The 19,307-nt window shown below is 39.0% G+C and overlaps 1 protein-coding gene across 1 annotated transcript in view; it reads left to right on the top strand.

Annotated features, from left to right (window-relative positions):
* Positions 1-243: 243 nt before the first annotated feature.
* The window catches only part of CDC27 (cell division cycle 27), a 48,409-nt gene continuing 29,345 nt past the window's right edge, over positions 244-19,307 (top strand). Inside the window, exons 1-4 of the mRNA XM_081110280.1 lie at positions 244-372; positions 14,573-14,648; positions 17,088-17,235; positions 18,999-19,124. Coding sequence (XP_080966406.1) covers positions 346-372; positions 14,573-14,648; positions 17,088-17,235; positions 18,999-19,124 — 377 coding nt within the window. The 5' untranslated portion in view covers positions 244-345. The remainder of the gene's footprint in view (positions 373-14,572; positions 14,649-17,087; positions 17,236-18,998; positions 19,125-19,307) is intronic.

Here is a 19,307-nt window from a genome sequence, read left to right as displayed (position 1 = left end):
GGCGTGGCGTGCGTGAGTAAAGGCGTGGCCGAGAAGAGGAACCTATGCGCTGGGTCAGACTCGGTAGTTTCCGGTCACCCTCGACAATTTCCGGCAACGGTCTCCTCCTCCGCCGATTCACCGCGGGTATTTCCGGCCTCTCTCGGGCTTTTTCGTCTGGCTCCCGCGCGGGTCTCTCCACTTCGGGTGTTTCCGTGACCCGCTCGGAGGTGCTCGGCAATCGCTCGGCCGCCCCCATCCCCCGGTAACGGTCGCTGGTGAGTTTAAATGAGCCGGGGCTGGCCGGGCCGGAGCCACTGCGGGGGGGGCCTGAGGCACTGCAGAAAGTGGGCCTGAGCCTCAAGGATGACGGTGCTGCAGGAACCCGTCCAGGTAATGATAACTCTTTTCTCTCAGGCTTGGCTCGCGGCCCCAGTCGGGAAGCCGCGTACGGCCACTCCGCGGCCTGGTGCGGCCTAGGCCGGGCTCTTCTCCCGCCTCCCCTTACGCCGGGTCCTGCGGGTCTTCTCGTCAGTTCAGAGGCCTTGCCCGCGACCGAAGCCGCGTTACCTCTCGGCCCGACGTTACTTCTCTCCCTAGCGTGAGCGGCGTTTGGCGATACTACCTCCCTTCTCCTCCGAGCCGACGTCCGGCTGCGAGCCCCTCCTGTCAGTGCAGGGGCCTGGCCGCGGCTCGGGGGAGACCTCGGGGCGTGGGGGCGAAAGCTGGCGCCAGGTGCTCTGTGACCTGAGGGGTGATTGGGACGCACATTGGATCAAAGCGTGTAAGGTCTTCATAATGGAGGGGGGCAAGTTCGCGGGGGGTGAGGGTGGGTTTTATTCTTGTTTTCTGTGAGAAGGTAGAGGGAGGAGGGTCGGGCCGGTATTTTTAATACTAATTTCTATTTTGGTAGCAGACGTACTAGCCCGCATTGCTTTCCTCGCAGTGAATTTCCCCCGCTGAGCCGTGATCTCGGAAGAGAACTCAAGGCCCAGGGCTGAGGTTCAGGCACCTGCACGAGGGGAGGAGGAGGGTGGGGGGACGGGAGATGGGAGTTTTTCCCGTGGCCTCTGATGGAGATCGGGAAGTGGAAGGCAGATAGGTGATGGCATTCCCATCATTTCACACTCCTTGCCGCACCAGGGCATGCCGAGGGCAGGGAGGAAATCCCGTGGGACTTGGGTGTGCGAGGCAGGGCCACCGCATCCCCCCTGCCTCCCGGGGAAACCGAGTCCCCTGCCCCTTGGCGATGGGCCGGCCTGGGAGGCTTCCAACGGCCACCTGATCTTGACCGGGGCAGAAGCGTTGACCTCTGTCAACTGCTGTCTTTGAGTCGTGGACAGTGTTTATTTTGAAGTTCTAAAGCCAGCCGATTCTAGAAATCAATTCATATGACCCTTAACGGGCTTGTGATAGCTAAAGAGTAAATATTTTAATACATCACGACTTTCATATTTCCTTGATTTTTTTTCCCTTCAAAGGATAAAATACCCGTTTCTCCTAGTTGGCTTCTCCAGCTCTTTCCATATAGCAGCGATTACTGTTTGAATTCATCTAATGTGGGATTTTATTTTAGGAAGTTTTCTCTGTTTATAAGTTGTGCCAGTGCTTCCAAAGTTTTTTTCTTTTGTTGTTGTTGTTGTTAATCCTCACTGGAGGATCTTTTTTCCATTGATTTTTAGAGAGAGTGGAAGGGAGGGACAGAGAGAGAGAAACATCATGTGAGAGAGACAAATCAATGGGTTGTCTCCTGCAAGTGCCCTGGCTGGGATGGAGCCTGCCCGCGAGGTACTGCCCTTGACCAGAATTGAACCCATGACCCTTCGGTCCCGGGGCTGAGGCTCTAACCATTGAGCACCTGGCTAGGGCTCTTTTTTCAAATCTTTACCCCAGGGAGTATATGTTTTTATTGATTTTTTATTTTTAGAGAGGAAGGGAGAGAGAGAAACATCAATTGGTTGCCTCCCATACACGCCCCCACTGGTGATGGAACTGGAAACCTGGGTTTGTGCCCTCAGCAGGAATTGACCCGGAAATCTCTGGTGTATAGCATCAATGATCCAACCAACTGAGCCACCTGGCCAGGGCCTAAAGCTATTTCTTGACATCCAAATTCCTCTTACTAGTAAAAAGTCCCATTTAAGATTTCGTTTTTGAGGCCTCACATGAAATTAGAAGTTGCTGTCTGTACCTTAAATGGATAAGTTGAACACTCAAGTTGTTTAATTTGTTTCATATTCTTGTAATTTTGTCTTAAGAATTGATGCATTTTTCCTCCTCTGGCCCCAAAAGCCTTCTAAAATGATAAACTAGTTGTATTGCTAGCTTATAACCACTGTTTAATAATTTCAACTTGTATAAAAGCATGGTGAATAAAAGAAATATGTAGCTTTTTAGTAGATAGTACCTCTTGGGTGTCCTCAAAGTATTCATGGCAGTAATACTCTTTGGGGTTTATTATTGTTGTTGTTGTTAATCCTCACCTGAGGATATTTTTTCCATTGATTTTTATTTTATTTTATTTTTAAATATATTTTATTGATATTTTACAGAGAGGAAGGGAGAGAGATAGAGAGTTAGAAGCATCGATGAGAGAGAAACGTCCATCAGCTGCCTCCTGCACACCTCCTACTGGGGATGTGCCCGCAACCAAGGTACATGGCCTTGACCGGAATCGAACCTGGGCCTTTCAGTCCGCAGGCCAACACAATGCTCTATCCACTGAGCCAAACTGGTTAGGGCTTTTTTTTTTTTTTTTTTTTAGAAAGAGTAGAAGGGAGGGGAGAGAGAGAGAGAGAAAAACAGCGATGGGTTACCTCCTGCTCTCCACCCTCCAGTGCACAGGACAGCCAACTGAATCACACTGGCCAGGACTTTTTTCTTTAAAGTTTTAATGTGGGTAGCCAGTTTGATAAACATGTGAACCTAAATATAGCTCCTCCTCCAAATTATTTCTGATAGAAAAGTATTATTTGTCTTTGGGGTGCAAAAAACCAACTTTCCCTCTCTCTACCTTTCAAGTTCTTCTAGGTGGGCTAATAATCAAATTAACATGAGACTTATTAACAAGAAAATGTCCAAAATTTATTGTGGGTATACATGGGGTGGTGCCACAAGAATGGGACCCAAAGATGAATTGAACAATTGAGGTGTGTATGCCATTTTGATCAAAGGTGAAGGGGGCAGGGGTCTGGGATTTCAAAGGGAAAGTAGGCAGTTCACAGGTAAGCAAGAAAGAGCAAACATGTGTGAAACAAATTTTTGCTGGGCCACCCAGAAACAATGGGACACAGAAGGAAGCTCAACAAACAGGCTTTGCTAGGTTTCTCACTTTCTGCCACATGTAGTTTATATTGTGATGATAAAGTGAAGCTCCCTTCCTTTTTCTATCTGAATTCCTTTAAATAGGTAAGGGAGGAGAGTCAAAGGTTCTGAGTCTTTTGTTTCTTAATAACCGGCTTAAAATCAGTATCACAAAAGGGTATATTTTGTGGTAGCAAAATTTTGGTCCTCAAGTCTTTACAAAAATCTCTCCTATTATGAGGCAGAAATTTTGTCTTTTTTTTTTTTAAGGTGAAATGTAGTCAATTTTATTTTCCTTAAACCACAAAATAGAGTCTTTGGTTGTACAAACATCACTAGTTACAGTCTTGCCAAGAGGTCCTGGCTGAGGAGGGAGCTGTTAGTCTGTGGCCAGAACTCCTGAGGGGTCTCTATAATGCTAACACCCAGGTTAAAAGACTTGGGACAAGGGTGGTGTTGGTGCTAGAAATTTTGTCTTTTTTTTAAAAAAAAAATGTTTTTATTGATTTTTTGTTTATTTTGTTAATCCTCACCCAAGGATATTTTTCTATTGATTTTTTAGAGAGAGTGGAAGAGAGAGGGAAGGACAGAGAGAAACATCGATGTGAGAGAAACACATCAATTGGTTGCCTCCTACAGGAGCCCTGGCGGGGAGGAGCTTGCAACCAAGGTACGTGCCCTTGACCAGAATCAAACCCGGGACCCTTTGGTCCGCAAGTTAACACTACCCACTGAGCCAAACTGGCTAGGGCTGTCATTTTTTTAATATAAATGTTTGGGAAAGACACAAGCCTAACTGACTTCAATTGGTGCTAATTTGGATGTTTATAAAATTCACCTGATGAAATTGATTTTAAAAAACACAGAGACATTTTAATAGATTTATCAGTTCACGGGAATGTTGGATGAAGTTGTAAAAAAGCCTTGTAAAAATCGCCTTACTAAGCAGTTTAGTAAGTGGGTACTATATAGCTAATACCGTTTTAGAGGGCATTATATAGTGAAGGAGTGCTTTTGGCTTGGGATAAGAAGTACAGGGACAGCAACTAACATGGATTCAGAGTACTATATTTCAAATAACATTGAAAGTGGTGTATTCAGGAAAATTGTGTTAGATGACACCATCCCTTCCCCAAAGGCCTGATTAATGTCAATAATATATGTGAATAGTTTTGGTAAAATTATTCTATTCAATGAGAATAGGAAAAAAAGTGAAATTTCTAAATATATTTTGTGATTTTAAAAGTATATATTTGTATCTAAATTGATAAATCAATAGGCATTGGACCATTTGATCTTCATTCAAAAATTTTATATTTAGGTTAACTGAAACACATTTGTTATGGATTTTTCTTTTGGAAAGTAGATTACCTTATATTTAGGTATGTTGATGTAAGAAACATCTAAACCTGTAGAGAATTTTTATGAGTTTATTTGAGCCAAACTGACGATAATTGCCTGAAAGCAAAATCTCAACAGATTGAGAAAATGTTCCTGAGAATGGCAGTTTTACAGCTTATTTTATTCTCTTAACATATCAAAGGAGGAGCTGTAACATGGGTTACATGGAATTCATTGGTGATAGATGAAGAGGGCAGGAGAAAGCAAAGCAGGGAAATCTTTGAAATTGAGTAAAGTGGAAACAGTCACATACTTCTTTGACATTGGTGGGTATATAGGATAAACAGAACGTTTATGGCACATAGAGATGGTATTTGGGGAACAAGATAAAAATAAAGGGGTTTAGTTGTTTCATTTTCTGGTGAGAGTTATAACCTGAGAAAAAAGGGGATTACTCTGACATTCCAAGGGTATGTTATCTTAGCTACAAAAAAAGATAGGCTAAATTAAGATAAAGATTGAGTTTTGTCTAGGATGTGACTACCCACCATGACTCAACTTTTAGTTAGGAATTATTATGTTCAGACCATCTTATGCAATTACTTTATTTATTTATTCTTTTTTTAACATGGAACGCTTCACAAATTTGCGTGTCATCCTTGCCCAGGGGCCATGCTAATTTTCTCTGTATCCTTCCAATTTTAGTATATGTGCTGTCGAAGCGAGCACCTATGCAGTTACTTTCAATCTCTGAGTTTATAAGGCCCTCCATGCAGGCCTTCCCTGAGCTCGTCAGGTTTAGTATGTGGCTCCTTTTTTAGTCCAACGATACGATGCAGTGATGGCGAACTCATTTTTTTGGTTGATTTTTCTTTGTTAAATGGCATTTAAATATATAAAAGAAAAATCAAAAAATTTCTATATGTGACATGGCACCAGAGTTAAGTTAGGGTTTTTCAAAATGCTGACACGCCCAGCTCAAAAGATTCGCCATCACTGCAATATAGTATCCTGAAGACAGTGCTACATAGTACCTAGACTGAGAGATTAAGCTTTGGGGAATAGGGGTGGAGGAAGAAGTCACTGTAAATACATAATAATTTAATTCCTTTATGGACTAGTGTGCTAATATATCCCTTTTGTTTATGGTCTGTTAAGAGAGAATGAATTAGACAAAAGTCACAAAATAATAATTACAAACTGTCATAAGAAGGACATTAAAAATACGATGTTAGGAGAGAAACCTAATAATAGCAGGGCCCTGGCCCAAGCTCAGGTGTCAGATTTGTAATTGGACCACCAAAAGAGGTAATGCAAAATGACAAAAAGTTAAGAAGCAGCCTCAATGAAAAATCAAATTGGAGAGAATGTTATGTACCTGCTATGTGCCAAGCACAGAAGAATATTAAAAAGTTCTAAAACCTTCTTACAAAGTGTCAGAAAAGACCTTTTTGAACAAATAACATTGAAGCTGAGATCTGAAGGCTGAGAAAGAAACAGTGATTTGAAGAGCATTAAGAGAAAACAGTATATGCAGAGTCCCTAAGACATAGCAGAACTTGGCATTGGAAGACCTGAAAGAAAGCCGATGTGGCTGGAGTTGCATAGTAATGGAAGGCCATTTTCATTGCAAGGATAATGGGAAATCATTGAAAGATTTTCAGCAGAGGGTTGATGTGATCTTATGTAGATGTTAAGATCTCTCTGGCTACTTTAAGACATGTAATGGGAGGAGGGAGGCAAAAGTAAAAACAGTCTAAGGATGAAGGTAGCAGAGACTAAAATGGTAGCAGTGGAGTAGGAAAGAGGTAGATAAATTCAACAGATGTTTTGGAGTTAGAACCAATTAGATATAGATATTGATTGGATGGGAGCAGTAATGATGGCTGCCTGGATTTCATTTTGGTGGTGCCATTTATAAATGGAGAATCCTTTGTGGAAGAGGACGATTTAAAGGAGGGCAATTAATAATTCTGTTGTACAAATTTAGTTGGAGACTTGTGAAATCAGCCAGTAGAAATGTGGAGATATAACTCTAATCTTTTGAAGGGTGGGAAGATAAAAATGCTTAGCAGGAACAATTGGATAATGTTGTAAGTCAGTATGTGTTTGGTTGTATAGATAATAATAAAGAAATTTGGAAAGAAATACTGCAGACCAGAAAAATGGGAAGCTTTCTTGAAGGAGTAAAACTTAAAGCTTTAGGAAGATGGGAAGGGTTTGAATTGGTAGAGAAGAGGAAGAACATTTTTGGCATGGAATGGCATGAGCAAAAGCCCAAAGTTGAGAGTGGTATTTAGGAACAAGGGAACAGTATAATATAGCCTTGGCTAGAATGGAAGTTGAGAGTAGCAAGAGATAAGGTTTTACTATTGAGGTTGAATCAGGTTATAGGGAACTTAAAATCTAGACTGAGGAGTTTAGATTTAATGTATTGTAATAAATAGCCATTGAAGATTTTTGAACAGAAGAATCCTATGTATTAAAGGCTAATATGGCCCTAACCGGTTTGGCTCAGTGGATAGAGCATCAGCTTGCGGACTCAAGGGTCCCAGGTTCGATTCCGGTCAAGGGTATGTACCTTGGTTGCAGGCACATCCCCAGTAGGGAGTGTGCAGGAGGCAGCTGATTGATGTTTCTCTCTCATCAATGTTTCTAACTTTCTATCCCTCTCCCTTCCTCTCTGTAAAAAATCAATAAAATATATATTTTTTAAAAAGGCTAATATGCAAATTGTCCCTTCGGGAGTTCAACTGCTCGCTGTGACGTATGTTGACCACCAGGAGGCGGTGCAGAACGAAGGAAGGCCCCGGCTGGTAGCCAGCAGCCAGGAGAAGGAAGGACCCAGCTAGCAGCCAGGGGAAGGAAGGCCACAGCCGGCAGCACAGGGGAAAAAAGGCCCTGGCCAGCAACCATAAGGCCCCCGATCGGCCCTGATCGCCGGCCAGGCCTAGTGATCCTACCCGTGCACAAATTTTGTGCACCGGGCCTCTAGTTCTGTAATGAAAGCACTGCTTTGGGAAAATCAATCTGGTAAGTTTGGGAATGAGTGATAAGACAAGAGTTAGGAAGACATATAGGCTAGTAGAAATATTCAGTTACATGGTAATATAATAGTACACGAGAGTTTCTCAATCTTAGCACTATTGATGTTTGAACCAAGGTAATTCTTTATTGTGGGGGACATTATCCTGTGTATTGTAATGTTTTCCAGCATCCCTGGCCTGCCTCTATTCAGTAGATGCTTCCTCCATCTGTGACAACCAAAAATGCCGCCGCCCCCCCCCCCCCCCCACATTGCTATATGTCCCTTGAGGGACAAAATTGCCCAGAATAATAACCACTGATGTAGATCTACTAATAAACTAAGGTAGAGTTGCAAAAATTAGATTGTAATGTATAATAGGAAAATCACAGTGATTTTTGTTCTTATACCTTCTTATATTCTCTGAAGCTTTTATTATCCATCTTGTATGATCTAGTAAAAGGCAGCTATTTTCTTTTTTGACAAGAACAAAATAAAACAATTTATGTAGTCACTTTTAAAACTGAATTAGTTGAGAAACTAAGATGGTGGCATAGATAAACACCGGGAAATAGTCGCCTCACACAACAATTGAAAAATATCCCAAAGGACGGAGCAAACATCATCCAGAACAACAGGAAGGCTGGCTGAGTGTAATTTCTACAACTAGAAGAAAAGAAAAGCACACTGAGAGCCAGAGGAGCTGCGGAGGTGAAGTGCAGAGGTACGGCGGCGGCTCGCGCGCGCGGAAAGGGGGTGGCACCTGAGGACGCGGCTGTCTTTTTGAATCACAAGCTCCCGACTGCTCTGAACTCCGGTTCCGGGAAGTCTCTGGGGACCCAGGACTCATACGGGGAGAAGCTGGTCTGTCAGGCGGCAGCGGGCGAACTTGAGGGCGGCTTTCCCTCAGAGGTGCTTGCAGCCGTTACCGGGACACTGAGACGCGCGACTCTGGGCGCGGAGAATCACCATAGCTGCTTTCTCCGCCCTTTGACTCCCTGAGACCCCGCCCCACCCAGGCTGCGGCAGAGGCTTTTGCATGTGAATGTACCTAACTACAGCCCAGCCAGGCAGACCCGGAACTTCCAAGAGAAGGCCCAAGGCTCCGCAGCGGCTTGCATTGCTTCACAGCTGAGCCTCTTCGTGGCTCCTGCTGTGTGGCCTCAGGCAGGGGCTGAATTAGCACCTCCTTAGATCCAGGAGCCACTGTACCCAGTGGTCAGAGGGGGACCATTCTCCCACTTCAGACACAGCTGATTCCCACAGCCAATTGGCCTGGAGGTCAATTCCTCCCAGTGATCCTACAACAACCAAGGCACCAAGAGTGCACCAAGAGTGTCCACCCCAGGTAACTGGGGAGGCTGAGCCACTGGGCCCTACAGGACACCTGGCGCGCAGGGCCACTCTATCAACACAGGGAAGCAGCCAAAATGCGGAGACAAAGAAACAGGTCACAAATGGCAGAAACGGAGGAAAGCAAACGACTGGATATAGAGTTCAAGGCCACGTTTATAAGGTTTTTCAAGAATTTTATGGAAACCGCCGATAAATTTAATGAATCCCTCAAGGAGTATAGTGAGACCATGGAGGACATGAAAAAGGACCAACTAGAAATTAAGCATACACTGACTGAAATAAAGAATAATTTACAGAGATCCAACAGCAGACAAGAGGATCCCAAGAATCAAGTCAAAGATTTGAAATACAAAGAAACAAAAAATACCCAACCGAAAAAGAAAAAAGAAAAGAGATTCAAAAAATATGAAGATAGTGTAAGGAACCTCTGGGACAACTTCAAGCGTACCAACATCAGAATTATAGGGGTACCAGAAGGAGAGAGAGGGCAAGATATTAAAAACCTTTTTGAAGAAATAATGACAGAAAACTTCCCCCACCTGGTGAAAGAAATGGACCTACAAGTCCAGGAAGCGCAGAGAACCCCAAACAAAAGGAATCCAAAGAGGACCACACCAAGACACATCATAATTAAAATGCCAAGAGCAAAAGATAAAGAGAGAATCTTAAAAGCAGTAAGAGAAAGACAGTCAGTTACCTACAAGGGAGTACCCATTCGACTGTCAGCTGATTTCTCAACAGAAACCATGCAGGCCAGAAGAGAGTGGCAAGAAATATTCAAAGAGATGAATAGCAAGAACCTGCAACCAAGATTACTTTATCCAGCAAAGCTATCATTCAGAATGGAAGGTCAGATAAAGAGCTTCACGGATAAGAAAAAGCTAAAGGAGTTCATCACCACCAAACCAGCATTATATGAAATGCTGAAAGGTATTCTTTAAGAAGAGGAAGAAGAAAAAGGAACTCTTACCATTTGCCACAGCATGGATGGAACTGGAGAGCAGATAAATACCACAGGATCTCACTCATTTGTGGAATATAATGAATAACATAAACTGATGAACAAGGACTGATCCAGAGACGGAGAGGCATTGATTGGGCTGTCGGGCCTTGGAGGGAAGGTAGGGGAGGGTGGGGGCAAGGGGGAAAGATCAACCAAAGGACTTATATGCAAGCATATAGGCCTAACCAATGGACACGGACAACGGGGGGGTGAGGGGATGAGCGGGGGGGGGGGGGGGGGGTAGAGGGTACACATATGTAATATCTTAATAAAAAAAAAACTGAATTAGTTGTACAGCTTACAGAGATTTGTTTATATTTTAAATAATAAGTCATGTTTAAGAGGAGCAAGCAAGGAAAGAACTTTGCTGTTTAACTTTTATGCTGTTGATTTATCTTTTAAATTAATGCAACCTAGAACTGACCTATTAATTTAATCAGGAGAATTTCCCTTTTAAATTTGGGGGCGGGGGTCTTTTTGGGCTTCATAACTTTTAGCAGCATTTTATCCATGTGGCTTTAATTTGAGGTGATATACTGACTGATATTCTTTTAGGGGCAGATCCACACCAGTTGGGCAGAAATAGATGAGTTACTAAGAGGCTAATCTTAGGCCCGCTACCAATTTGTAGTGTCTTAGAGAACAGTCCATTTCTCAAAAGACACCATCACTCAGGAACTGTGAGGTGCTTGAACAGAATGGTAATGGAAGCTGTGTATGGGTTCTCTTAAGTGGCTGGTTTTACTACTGGAATATATGGGAGCTTGAGTTGGCTGTTTTCACTATCCCTTTCTGACCCTCTTAAGAATTGGTGATAAAGAAATATTGTTCTGAGCAAAGCTTGACTTTAAATCAGAAATGGATAGAACTCTTGAATATGGTACTTTATTTCTCTCTTTTATTTCTTTAATTTTAAAATGAAAACAAGTCAAAGTTCTAGAACTTTATGGCCATAGTAAATATGTGTCAAATTTTCCAGGTGATCAGTAGTACTAAGATTACTGGTAAATAATTTGTGTCTTTTGTGTCACAAAATAATTGTGGCAAATATGCTGGGAAATGGCTATATAATAAAAAATATAAATTATATATATTGAATTTATTTATATTAAGAGATGGAAAGTGTCTAATGTGTGCCAGTTAGTACTAGACTATACTAGGAACACTATGTATCATTTTATTTAACCCACACAAGTCCAAGAAATAGAGCTGCATTTTTCAGATGAGGAAATGAGGCTGAGAAAAGTTAAATAATTCCTCCAAAGTCACACTTGCAAAAGTACTGGTACACAACTTTAAACAAAAGTCTCCAACATAAAATCCTAGGTATATTCTTTCTACTTATCATGTTCTTTCATGTACAACAATATTTAATAAGTTCTTAAGAATTCCCCGTATTTTATAAAGGAATAACGCACACTGACTACTAGGGGACAGACGCTCAAAGCACAGGATCGGGCTCCCTCTTGTCTGGATCAGGCCTGTGGGGATCAGGCCAAAACTGGCTATCCAACACTCCCCAAGAGGTCCCGAATTTCGAGAGGGCACAGACCAGGCCAAGGGACCCCACCAGTGCTCAAATCCATGCACCGGGCCTGTAGTTCTATAGAAAAATCGAATCCGGTTTTTGTCTTCAAGAAACTGCAACCTAATTAACCAAATAATATAACTAAATCTAATAAGCAACCTGATTTTTTAAAAAAGCATAAACTGTCTAGAACCTCTTAGGGAGTAATCAGCATTGCATTGGATAGATCAGTGAGGGCTTTGCCAAAGGCAGAGGAGTGTGCAAGTTGAATTTTGAAGAAAGACTAATTAAGCTTTCAGGAGATAGAAGTTAAAAGACAGCCCAAACAGAGGCAACAGTGTTAGCAAAAACTCTGAAATATTAAAATACATTGGATGTTTAGGGAGCTATAGAGGCATTTTGTTCTAAATCATAGGCAGCTTTGGTGAGATATGAAAACAGCTGAAAAATGAAGGTTAAAGTCAGATGGGATTTGAATAGTTTACTAAGGAGTTTGTGCTTTATTCTGTAGATATTTATTTTGTAAATTTTGTGGAGCTATCCAAGAGAAAGCATTAGAAAGTTTTGATCAAAGAGGAAGACATGATGATCATAATGAGGATGGCAGCAGCTAAAATTTATTGAGTTATTATTAGGTATGTGCTCAGAACTATTATGTACTTTACTGGAGTCTTATGTTTTGAATGAATAAACTAAGACCAGACATGAAATTACTTGCCCAAGACATAGAACTACTAAGTTGTGGAAAGTGGATTTGAACCAAACCTCTTACCTTAGTCTTCTGTTTAGCAGTGGTAATATTTACGTTTGAGGAAGATAATTCAAGACAGAATGGATTACATAACAGCTTGCAGGCAGGAAAACCACTTAGGAAACTAAGAGTTTAAAGGAAAGAAGATTCTGTTATGAACTGGGACTAGAAAAGAAGGGGTAGATTCTAGGTATGTTTCTTTAGGTACAATTCTGTAAGTGATGGTGACTCACTAATCACATTAAAAACCTTTTAAATCCATAATGTACCCAAATTGAATTACCAGTACATTCATTATTTCATGTGCACCATGCAAGGTCACAGGTGTGACCTTGAGCAGTTTGATTTTCAAATAAGGAACACTCTCCCACTCTTAGCAGCAATGATCCTCAAGATACTAGTACTATAGTAATCTATACTGTGCAAAGAGAAAACATCTTTCTAAGTCAGTAACTTATCTTTTCCCCTTTCAAGTACAGTAGTTCCCTCCTACCCATGTTCTACTGTGGCCCAAAAACATTAAATAGAAAATTCTAGAAATAAACAACTCATAAGTTATTTTAACTACACACTATTCTGAGTAGCATGATGAAACCTCCCACATTCCTGCTCCATCCCGCCCGGGATGTGAATTATCCCTTTATATTGTATTCACCCTGTATACACTACCTGCTCAATAGTCACTTCTTAGCCTTCTCATCATCAAATTGACTGTTAAGGTATTGCAGTGCTTGTGTTCAGGTGACCCTTATTTTTCTTAATAAGGCCCTAAAGTGCAAGGCAATTCGGATAAGCCAAAGAGAAGCTAAGTGCTTCCTTTAAATGAAAAGGTGAATACAGTACAATAAGATATTTTGAGAGAGAAACCACTTTCACATAATTTTTAATTCAGTTTAGTATTACAATTGTTCTATTTTATTATTAGTTATTGTTGTTAGTCTCTTACTATGTCTTAATTTATAAATTAAGCTTTATCATAGGTATGTATGTATAGCAAAAATATATATACTGTAGGTTTTGATACTATTTGCTGTTTCAAGCATCTGCTGGGAGGTCTTAGAACATATTTTCCATGGATAAGGAGGAATTTAATCTAACTGTAATTCCAGAAATATTTATTGAGCACCTATTATATATCAGGCTCCCATCAGCTAGATCAGTGATTTTTAATGAACCAGGATATCTGTGAACCCCTAACACTGTATACAGATTTTCTGTATATATGTGCGTGTGCTTTTTTTCTTAAGAGCCCTATTGCTTTCATAAGTTTTCAAGAGAGTATGCTATAAAAGGAGGGAGAACTACTTATTTAGAAATGGAGAAGAATGGTTCTGAACCCTGAATGCTTACCCGTAAAAAGGTTTAAAAAAAAGGCTATCAAAACTCAATCCCAACTTCCAGGGATTGTGATTCAGTGGATTTGAGGTAGAGCACCATCAAGCAAGGGTTGATAGCCACTGATCTATGTAGGAATAACACTAAAATGTACTTCATGAGAACAGAAACTATTTGTTAATTATTGTACTCCCAGAGTCTAGAAAGTGCTTGGCACATAGTGGGCACTCAGTAAATATTTATTGAATGAATGAGTACTGGAGCCTTCCAGTTCAGAAAAGTTAAAAAAAAGACACCCAACCCCACCCAAGTGCTTTATCATTCATGGTAAGTCATGAAGGAATCAGTGAAAACATTTCCTTGAGTGGCTGAGAACAGGGTAGCATTAAAGGTACTCAATGGGGAAGTTTTTGTTGGAAGATAGCATATATTTGAATATCTCCCTTATGTGTATCATGAAAAATTGTTGAAAACCACTGCTTTAAGTTTAGAGCAATATAGTTTAGAGTGGTAGGGAGACCTGCAAATGAATAACTATAATATAATATGAGTGCTTATACTAGAAGAGGTATGTTTACCAAAAAAAAAAAAATGGCTAAAGATCAGCCAGGAAAGCTTTATGAAGTAGATGTTATCTAAGCTGGATCTTTAGGAATGACGGAGCCCACATTCCCTAGTCACTAGTCACTAGCCGGGCCTAGTGCAAGAAAAGGAAGTACAAAGACACAGAGGCCTAAAAGTCCGTGGAAAGTCCAGTGAGTGAATTCAGGTATGTTTGGAACCATCTGTGAAGAGCTTTATCTAACACACTTTGGAGTTTGCACTGCGGACATTGAAGTTTTATCACTTAAATTAGGGATGTTGATTTGGGGATTATATGCAAGGCTCTGAGCTAGGAGCTTCCTTGAAACTCTGCATTTATATATTTATGTTCTTTTCTTCCTCTTGCAGGCTGCTATATGGCAAGCACTAAACCATTATGCTTACCGAGATGCAGTTTTCCTTGCAGAACGACTATATGCAGAAGGTTTGTACTATATTTATTTCTGTAAAATCCTAAATAAATAAAATATATGAACACCATCCCTTTTTATAACTATAACAAAATTCTGAGTATCGCTTTTTTCTTTTTCTTTACAATTGATACTATTTCATAAAAATTTTTCCCTGTATTTGTGTAGCTCACGTATATATTACTTTTAATAATTATAGAGTTGCTTCAGATTTTACACTATGGTTTACTTAATCTTTTCCAATCTTTAAGTATTTTTTCCCCTGTGTTTTTTATGAGAACAGAGTCTATATTCTGTGGCCAAGAGCATGAATTAGAGTCTCTGGCTTCAAGTGAAAACCCTAACTCTGTCACTTAAATTTGCAGTTGTACACCTAGGGCAAGTTACTTAATGTCTGAGTACTACAGATTTCTCAGCTATAAACTAAAGATAATTGCCTCATAAAATTGAAGAATTAAATTTAAAAATGTGGGAAAAAAATAAAACAAAAAAAATGCAAGAATGAAATAAAATAATGTATTTAAAGCACTTGGCACAGCCTTATTGCATGGTAATAAATGTTCAATAAACATCTAGTAATGTATATTTTGTTTCTGTCATTAAACTTATTGTAATTCTCTTTCTAAGATGTTAATGTAATTATGTATAGTTTTTTTTCTTTTAAGTCATTTCCTTGGATTATATACTCTGAAATGGAATTTACAAGTCAAATAATCAATTCTACAACAAATTACTTTTTGCCAATTGATAACACAGCAGAGAGAGGTGTCACCAATCTGGGTGTCACCAATAGTATAAGACTTGCTTCATAGGCCTATCACTATTACATTTGACCATTGTAATGTATTTTTTTGCTTGAGAATTATGACATATTTGTCTTGGATTTTTATAACTAAGAGATTAATGGTTATTTTCTCAAATGTTTGTTTTAAATTTATTCCTATTTTGTGAGCTATATCTTTATTACATATTTGCCCCAGGTTGTTGCTTTATAATCTTAAGTCTGTTTATGTACATTACTCTGATATTTAAAATTTTTATGTACTTGAAACTCATCAGCTTTGTCATTTATACTTCCTCTTATTGCTACAGTAGCTGGAAAATTGTCATCTTTCTGTAACTACAATAAATATATAGTTCTTGGTAGTTAAAAAAAATTTAAAGAATTTATCATAGTATTATTAATTTATTCAATATTATTTATGTGGTTTTTTGCAAGCTGATCCTTTGTTAACTTTTATTTTTCAATTACAGTTTATATTCAGTATTTTGTATTAGTTTCAGGTGTACATCATAGTGGTTAGTTAATCCTATACCTTACAAAGTGTTCTAGTAGTCACCTGGCATCAATCATAGTTATTGTAATATTTTTTACTATATTCCCTATGCTATACTTTACATTCCCATGACATTTTATAACTGCCAATTTGTACATCTTAATCCCTTCACATTTTTTATCCACTCCCTAAATCCCTCATCTCTGGCAATCACCAGTCTATTCTCTGTATATTTGAGTCCATTTTGTTTGTTCTTTATTTTGTTCTTTAGCTTCCACATATAAGTGAAATCAGATGGTATTTGTCTGACTTATATCACTTAACATAATATCTTCTAGGTCCATACATACTGTTGCAAATGGTAGGATTCTTTTTTTTCTTTTTTTACAGCCAAGTAATGTTCCATTGTATATATGTACCACTCATCTGTAATGGGCACTTGGATTGCTTTGATATCTTGGCTGTTATAAATAACTCTGCAATGAACACAGGGGTGCATAAATTCTTTCATATTAGTGTTTTGGATTTCTTCAGCTGTATACCCAGCAGTGAAATCTCTGGGTCATAAGGCAGTTTCATTTTTAATTTTTTTTTAATTTAATTTTATTTTTTTTACAGAGAGGAAGGGAGAGACATAGTTAGAAACATCGATGAGAGAGAAACATCGATCAGCCGCCTCCTGCACACCCTCCACTGGGGATGTGCCCGCAACCAAGGTACATGCCCTTGACCGGAATCGAACCTGGGACCCCTCAGTCCGCAGGCCGACGCTCTATCCACTGAGCCAAACCGGTCTCGGCCATTTTTAATTTTTTGAGGAACCTTTGTACTGTTTTCCATAGTGACTGCACCAATATGCATTCCCACCTACAGAGGGTTCCCTTTTCTGCACATCCTTGCCAATACTTGCTTGTTGATTTATTGATGATAGCCATTCTAACAGGTGTGAGGTGATATCTCATCATGGTTTTAATTTGCATTTCTCTTATGATTAGTGACTGTGGGGAACTAATTTTCTATCAGTAAAGTATTTCTCCTTAGTGGAAATAAATTATTGTTTTACATTAAATAACATGCCTAATTTTTTTGTTACCAAACTTGTTTATTGCCAGATAAACAATGATTACCATTCAACCTACTGAATAATAGCTCTTTTTTTTCCATATGTGTTTTTAGTACACTCAGAAGAAGCTTTGTTTTTACTGGCAACCTGTTATTATCGCTCAGGAAAGGCATATAAAGCATATAGACTCTTGAAAGGACACAGTTGTACTACACCACAATGTAAATACCTGCTTGCAAAATGTTGTGTTGATCTCAGCAAGTAAGTTTTTAAGAATGTGTTCTAATTTCATTCTTACTTACACTGTAGAATTTGGGATAAAATTCTTTTAATGGGTTAAACTCTGACTCACTTTGTCCCCTCTTTTTGGGTAGTAGAGATTTGTCATTTCAGTAGTTTGAAATGTTTATACAATATTCTATAGCATTATTATTTTTGTTATGGAAAGATTTCATTGTTATTATAATAAATAATAGAATTTAACTTTGAAGAAACTTAAGTTATAACTAATTCATATCATTTTCTAAAATTCCAAGTGTTATTTCATTTCCTTTGCTTTCATTGTTAGGCCAATTGGAATAAGTCTGAAAACCTACTTACCACTTCACTTGCAATTAATACTCCCTTGGGTCTAGGTAGTTGTGTAATTATTTGCCTTTCAAGATCATTCTATTTGCAAACCACTACTCCTACCTCATTGATGCAATGGGACAGATTCTGGAGAGTGCTTCTTTTGCACATTACAGTTAAACCAAGTCAGCTGTCCCAGTTCTGAATTTGGAGGCAGCTAGAGTGTATAGGTAGTTGTGTTCTGTTAAACTCTTTCTGTGCTGTAAGAGATGGAATAATGTAAAAGTGACTAGAGACATAATTATAAAAGCCTGTGTGTATATTTTCTTTGTATGTTTACAGGTTTATTTTATTTGATGGCTTTTCAATTAAAGCTAGCTACAATATGTATAATATTTCTGAAATATTTGTTATTGAGTTATTTTTACTCCAAGGATTCTAATGTTAAATTCTTTTTTCTTTTTTTTTAATCCTCATCAAAGGATATTTTTTCCATTGATTTTTTTTTTAGGTAAGAGAAGGGAGAGAGAGACAAACATCAATTGGTTGCCTCCTGCATGTGCCTCAAGTAGGTGCCCTTGGCCAGGAAACAAACCTTTGATCCTTTGGTCAGAGGGCCAGCACTCTAACCACTGAGCAAAACCGGCCAGGGCTAATGTTAAATTCTTAAAAATCAGTTTATTTAATTTACCAATGGCTTAAGCCAGTTCTTACCCCTTCTACAAATCATTATACAGTATTGTGGTTTTTTTTTAAATCTTACTGACAGTAAAAAAAAACCACAAAAAACTTTAGATATTACCTTTTATATGTAAACTCGAGAGTTTTCTACATGATTTGGAAAAAACTTTAAAATACAAACCATTATAAACTCTGATGCTAAAAATATATACTGAAATCAGGCCAAAATTTATCCTTTGGTGAACACTTATGATTTTCAATGTCAAGAAAGCATACTGACAAATAAAAAGAGATGAAGTGCTATTCAGGTTTCATTTATAAACCTAAAAATGACTGAGGCTTGTTGAGTATGTAATTTTTAATTAAAATGTTAGTCTTATTTAATTTGCTTGCAAATTTATATTTCAAGGAATTATAAACTAAGAAGGGTCACCATGTTTGTTAATGAAAAACCATTTATATTTCCCCTCCTCCCCCCGGAATAATGGTCTTTATTTCTTTTGACATAAATATTGTGTATGTTGTTCAGGCCAGATTTATACATACAGAGAGTAAATTTAGCTGGTTTTGTTTTTAAAGGCAAGACAAATTTTAAGATAATAAATCCCCAGTCTCCCAAATGATTCTAAATACAAGTTTATTGGTATTGTAAAGATACATGAACTTTTTATTTTACCTATGTTTATATTAAGAGGTATATTGGTAATGAAGAATGTATTTACAGTCATGTGTTTTTATGTTGACTTTAAAGTCTGTAAATTTGTGTTTTAAAGGCTTGCTGAAGGGGAACAGATCTTATCTGGTGGAGTGTTTAATAAACAGAAAAGCCATGATGATATTGTTACTGAGTTTGGTGATTCAGCTTGCTTTACTCTTTCATTGTTGGGACATGTATATTGGTAAGAATCATTCAAATTATCAGAAAATTGTTTCCAATACTAGAATGCTTTGTGATTTTTTTAAAAATATATATTTTATTGATTTTTTTACAGAGAGGAAGGGAGAAGGATAGAGAGTCAGAAACATCCATGAGAGAGAAGCATCAATCAGCTGCCTCCTGCACACCCCCCACTGGGGATGTG

Source organism: Myotis nattereri (genome assembly GCF_964212035.1).
Source record: "Myotis nattereri genome assembly, chromosome: 16".
NCBI classification, from domain to species: Eukaryota; Metazoa; Chordata; class Mammalia; order Chiroptera; family Vespertilionidae; genus Myotis; species Myotis nattereri.
This window is presented reverse-complemented; position numbering and strand designations above follow the sequence as displayed.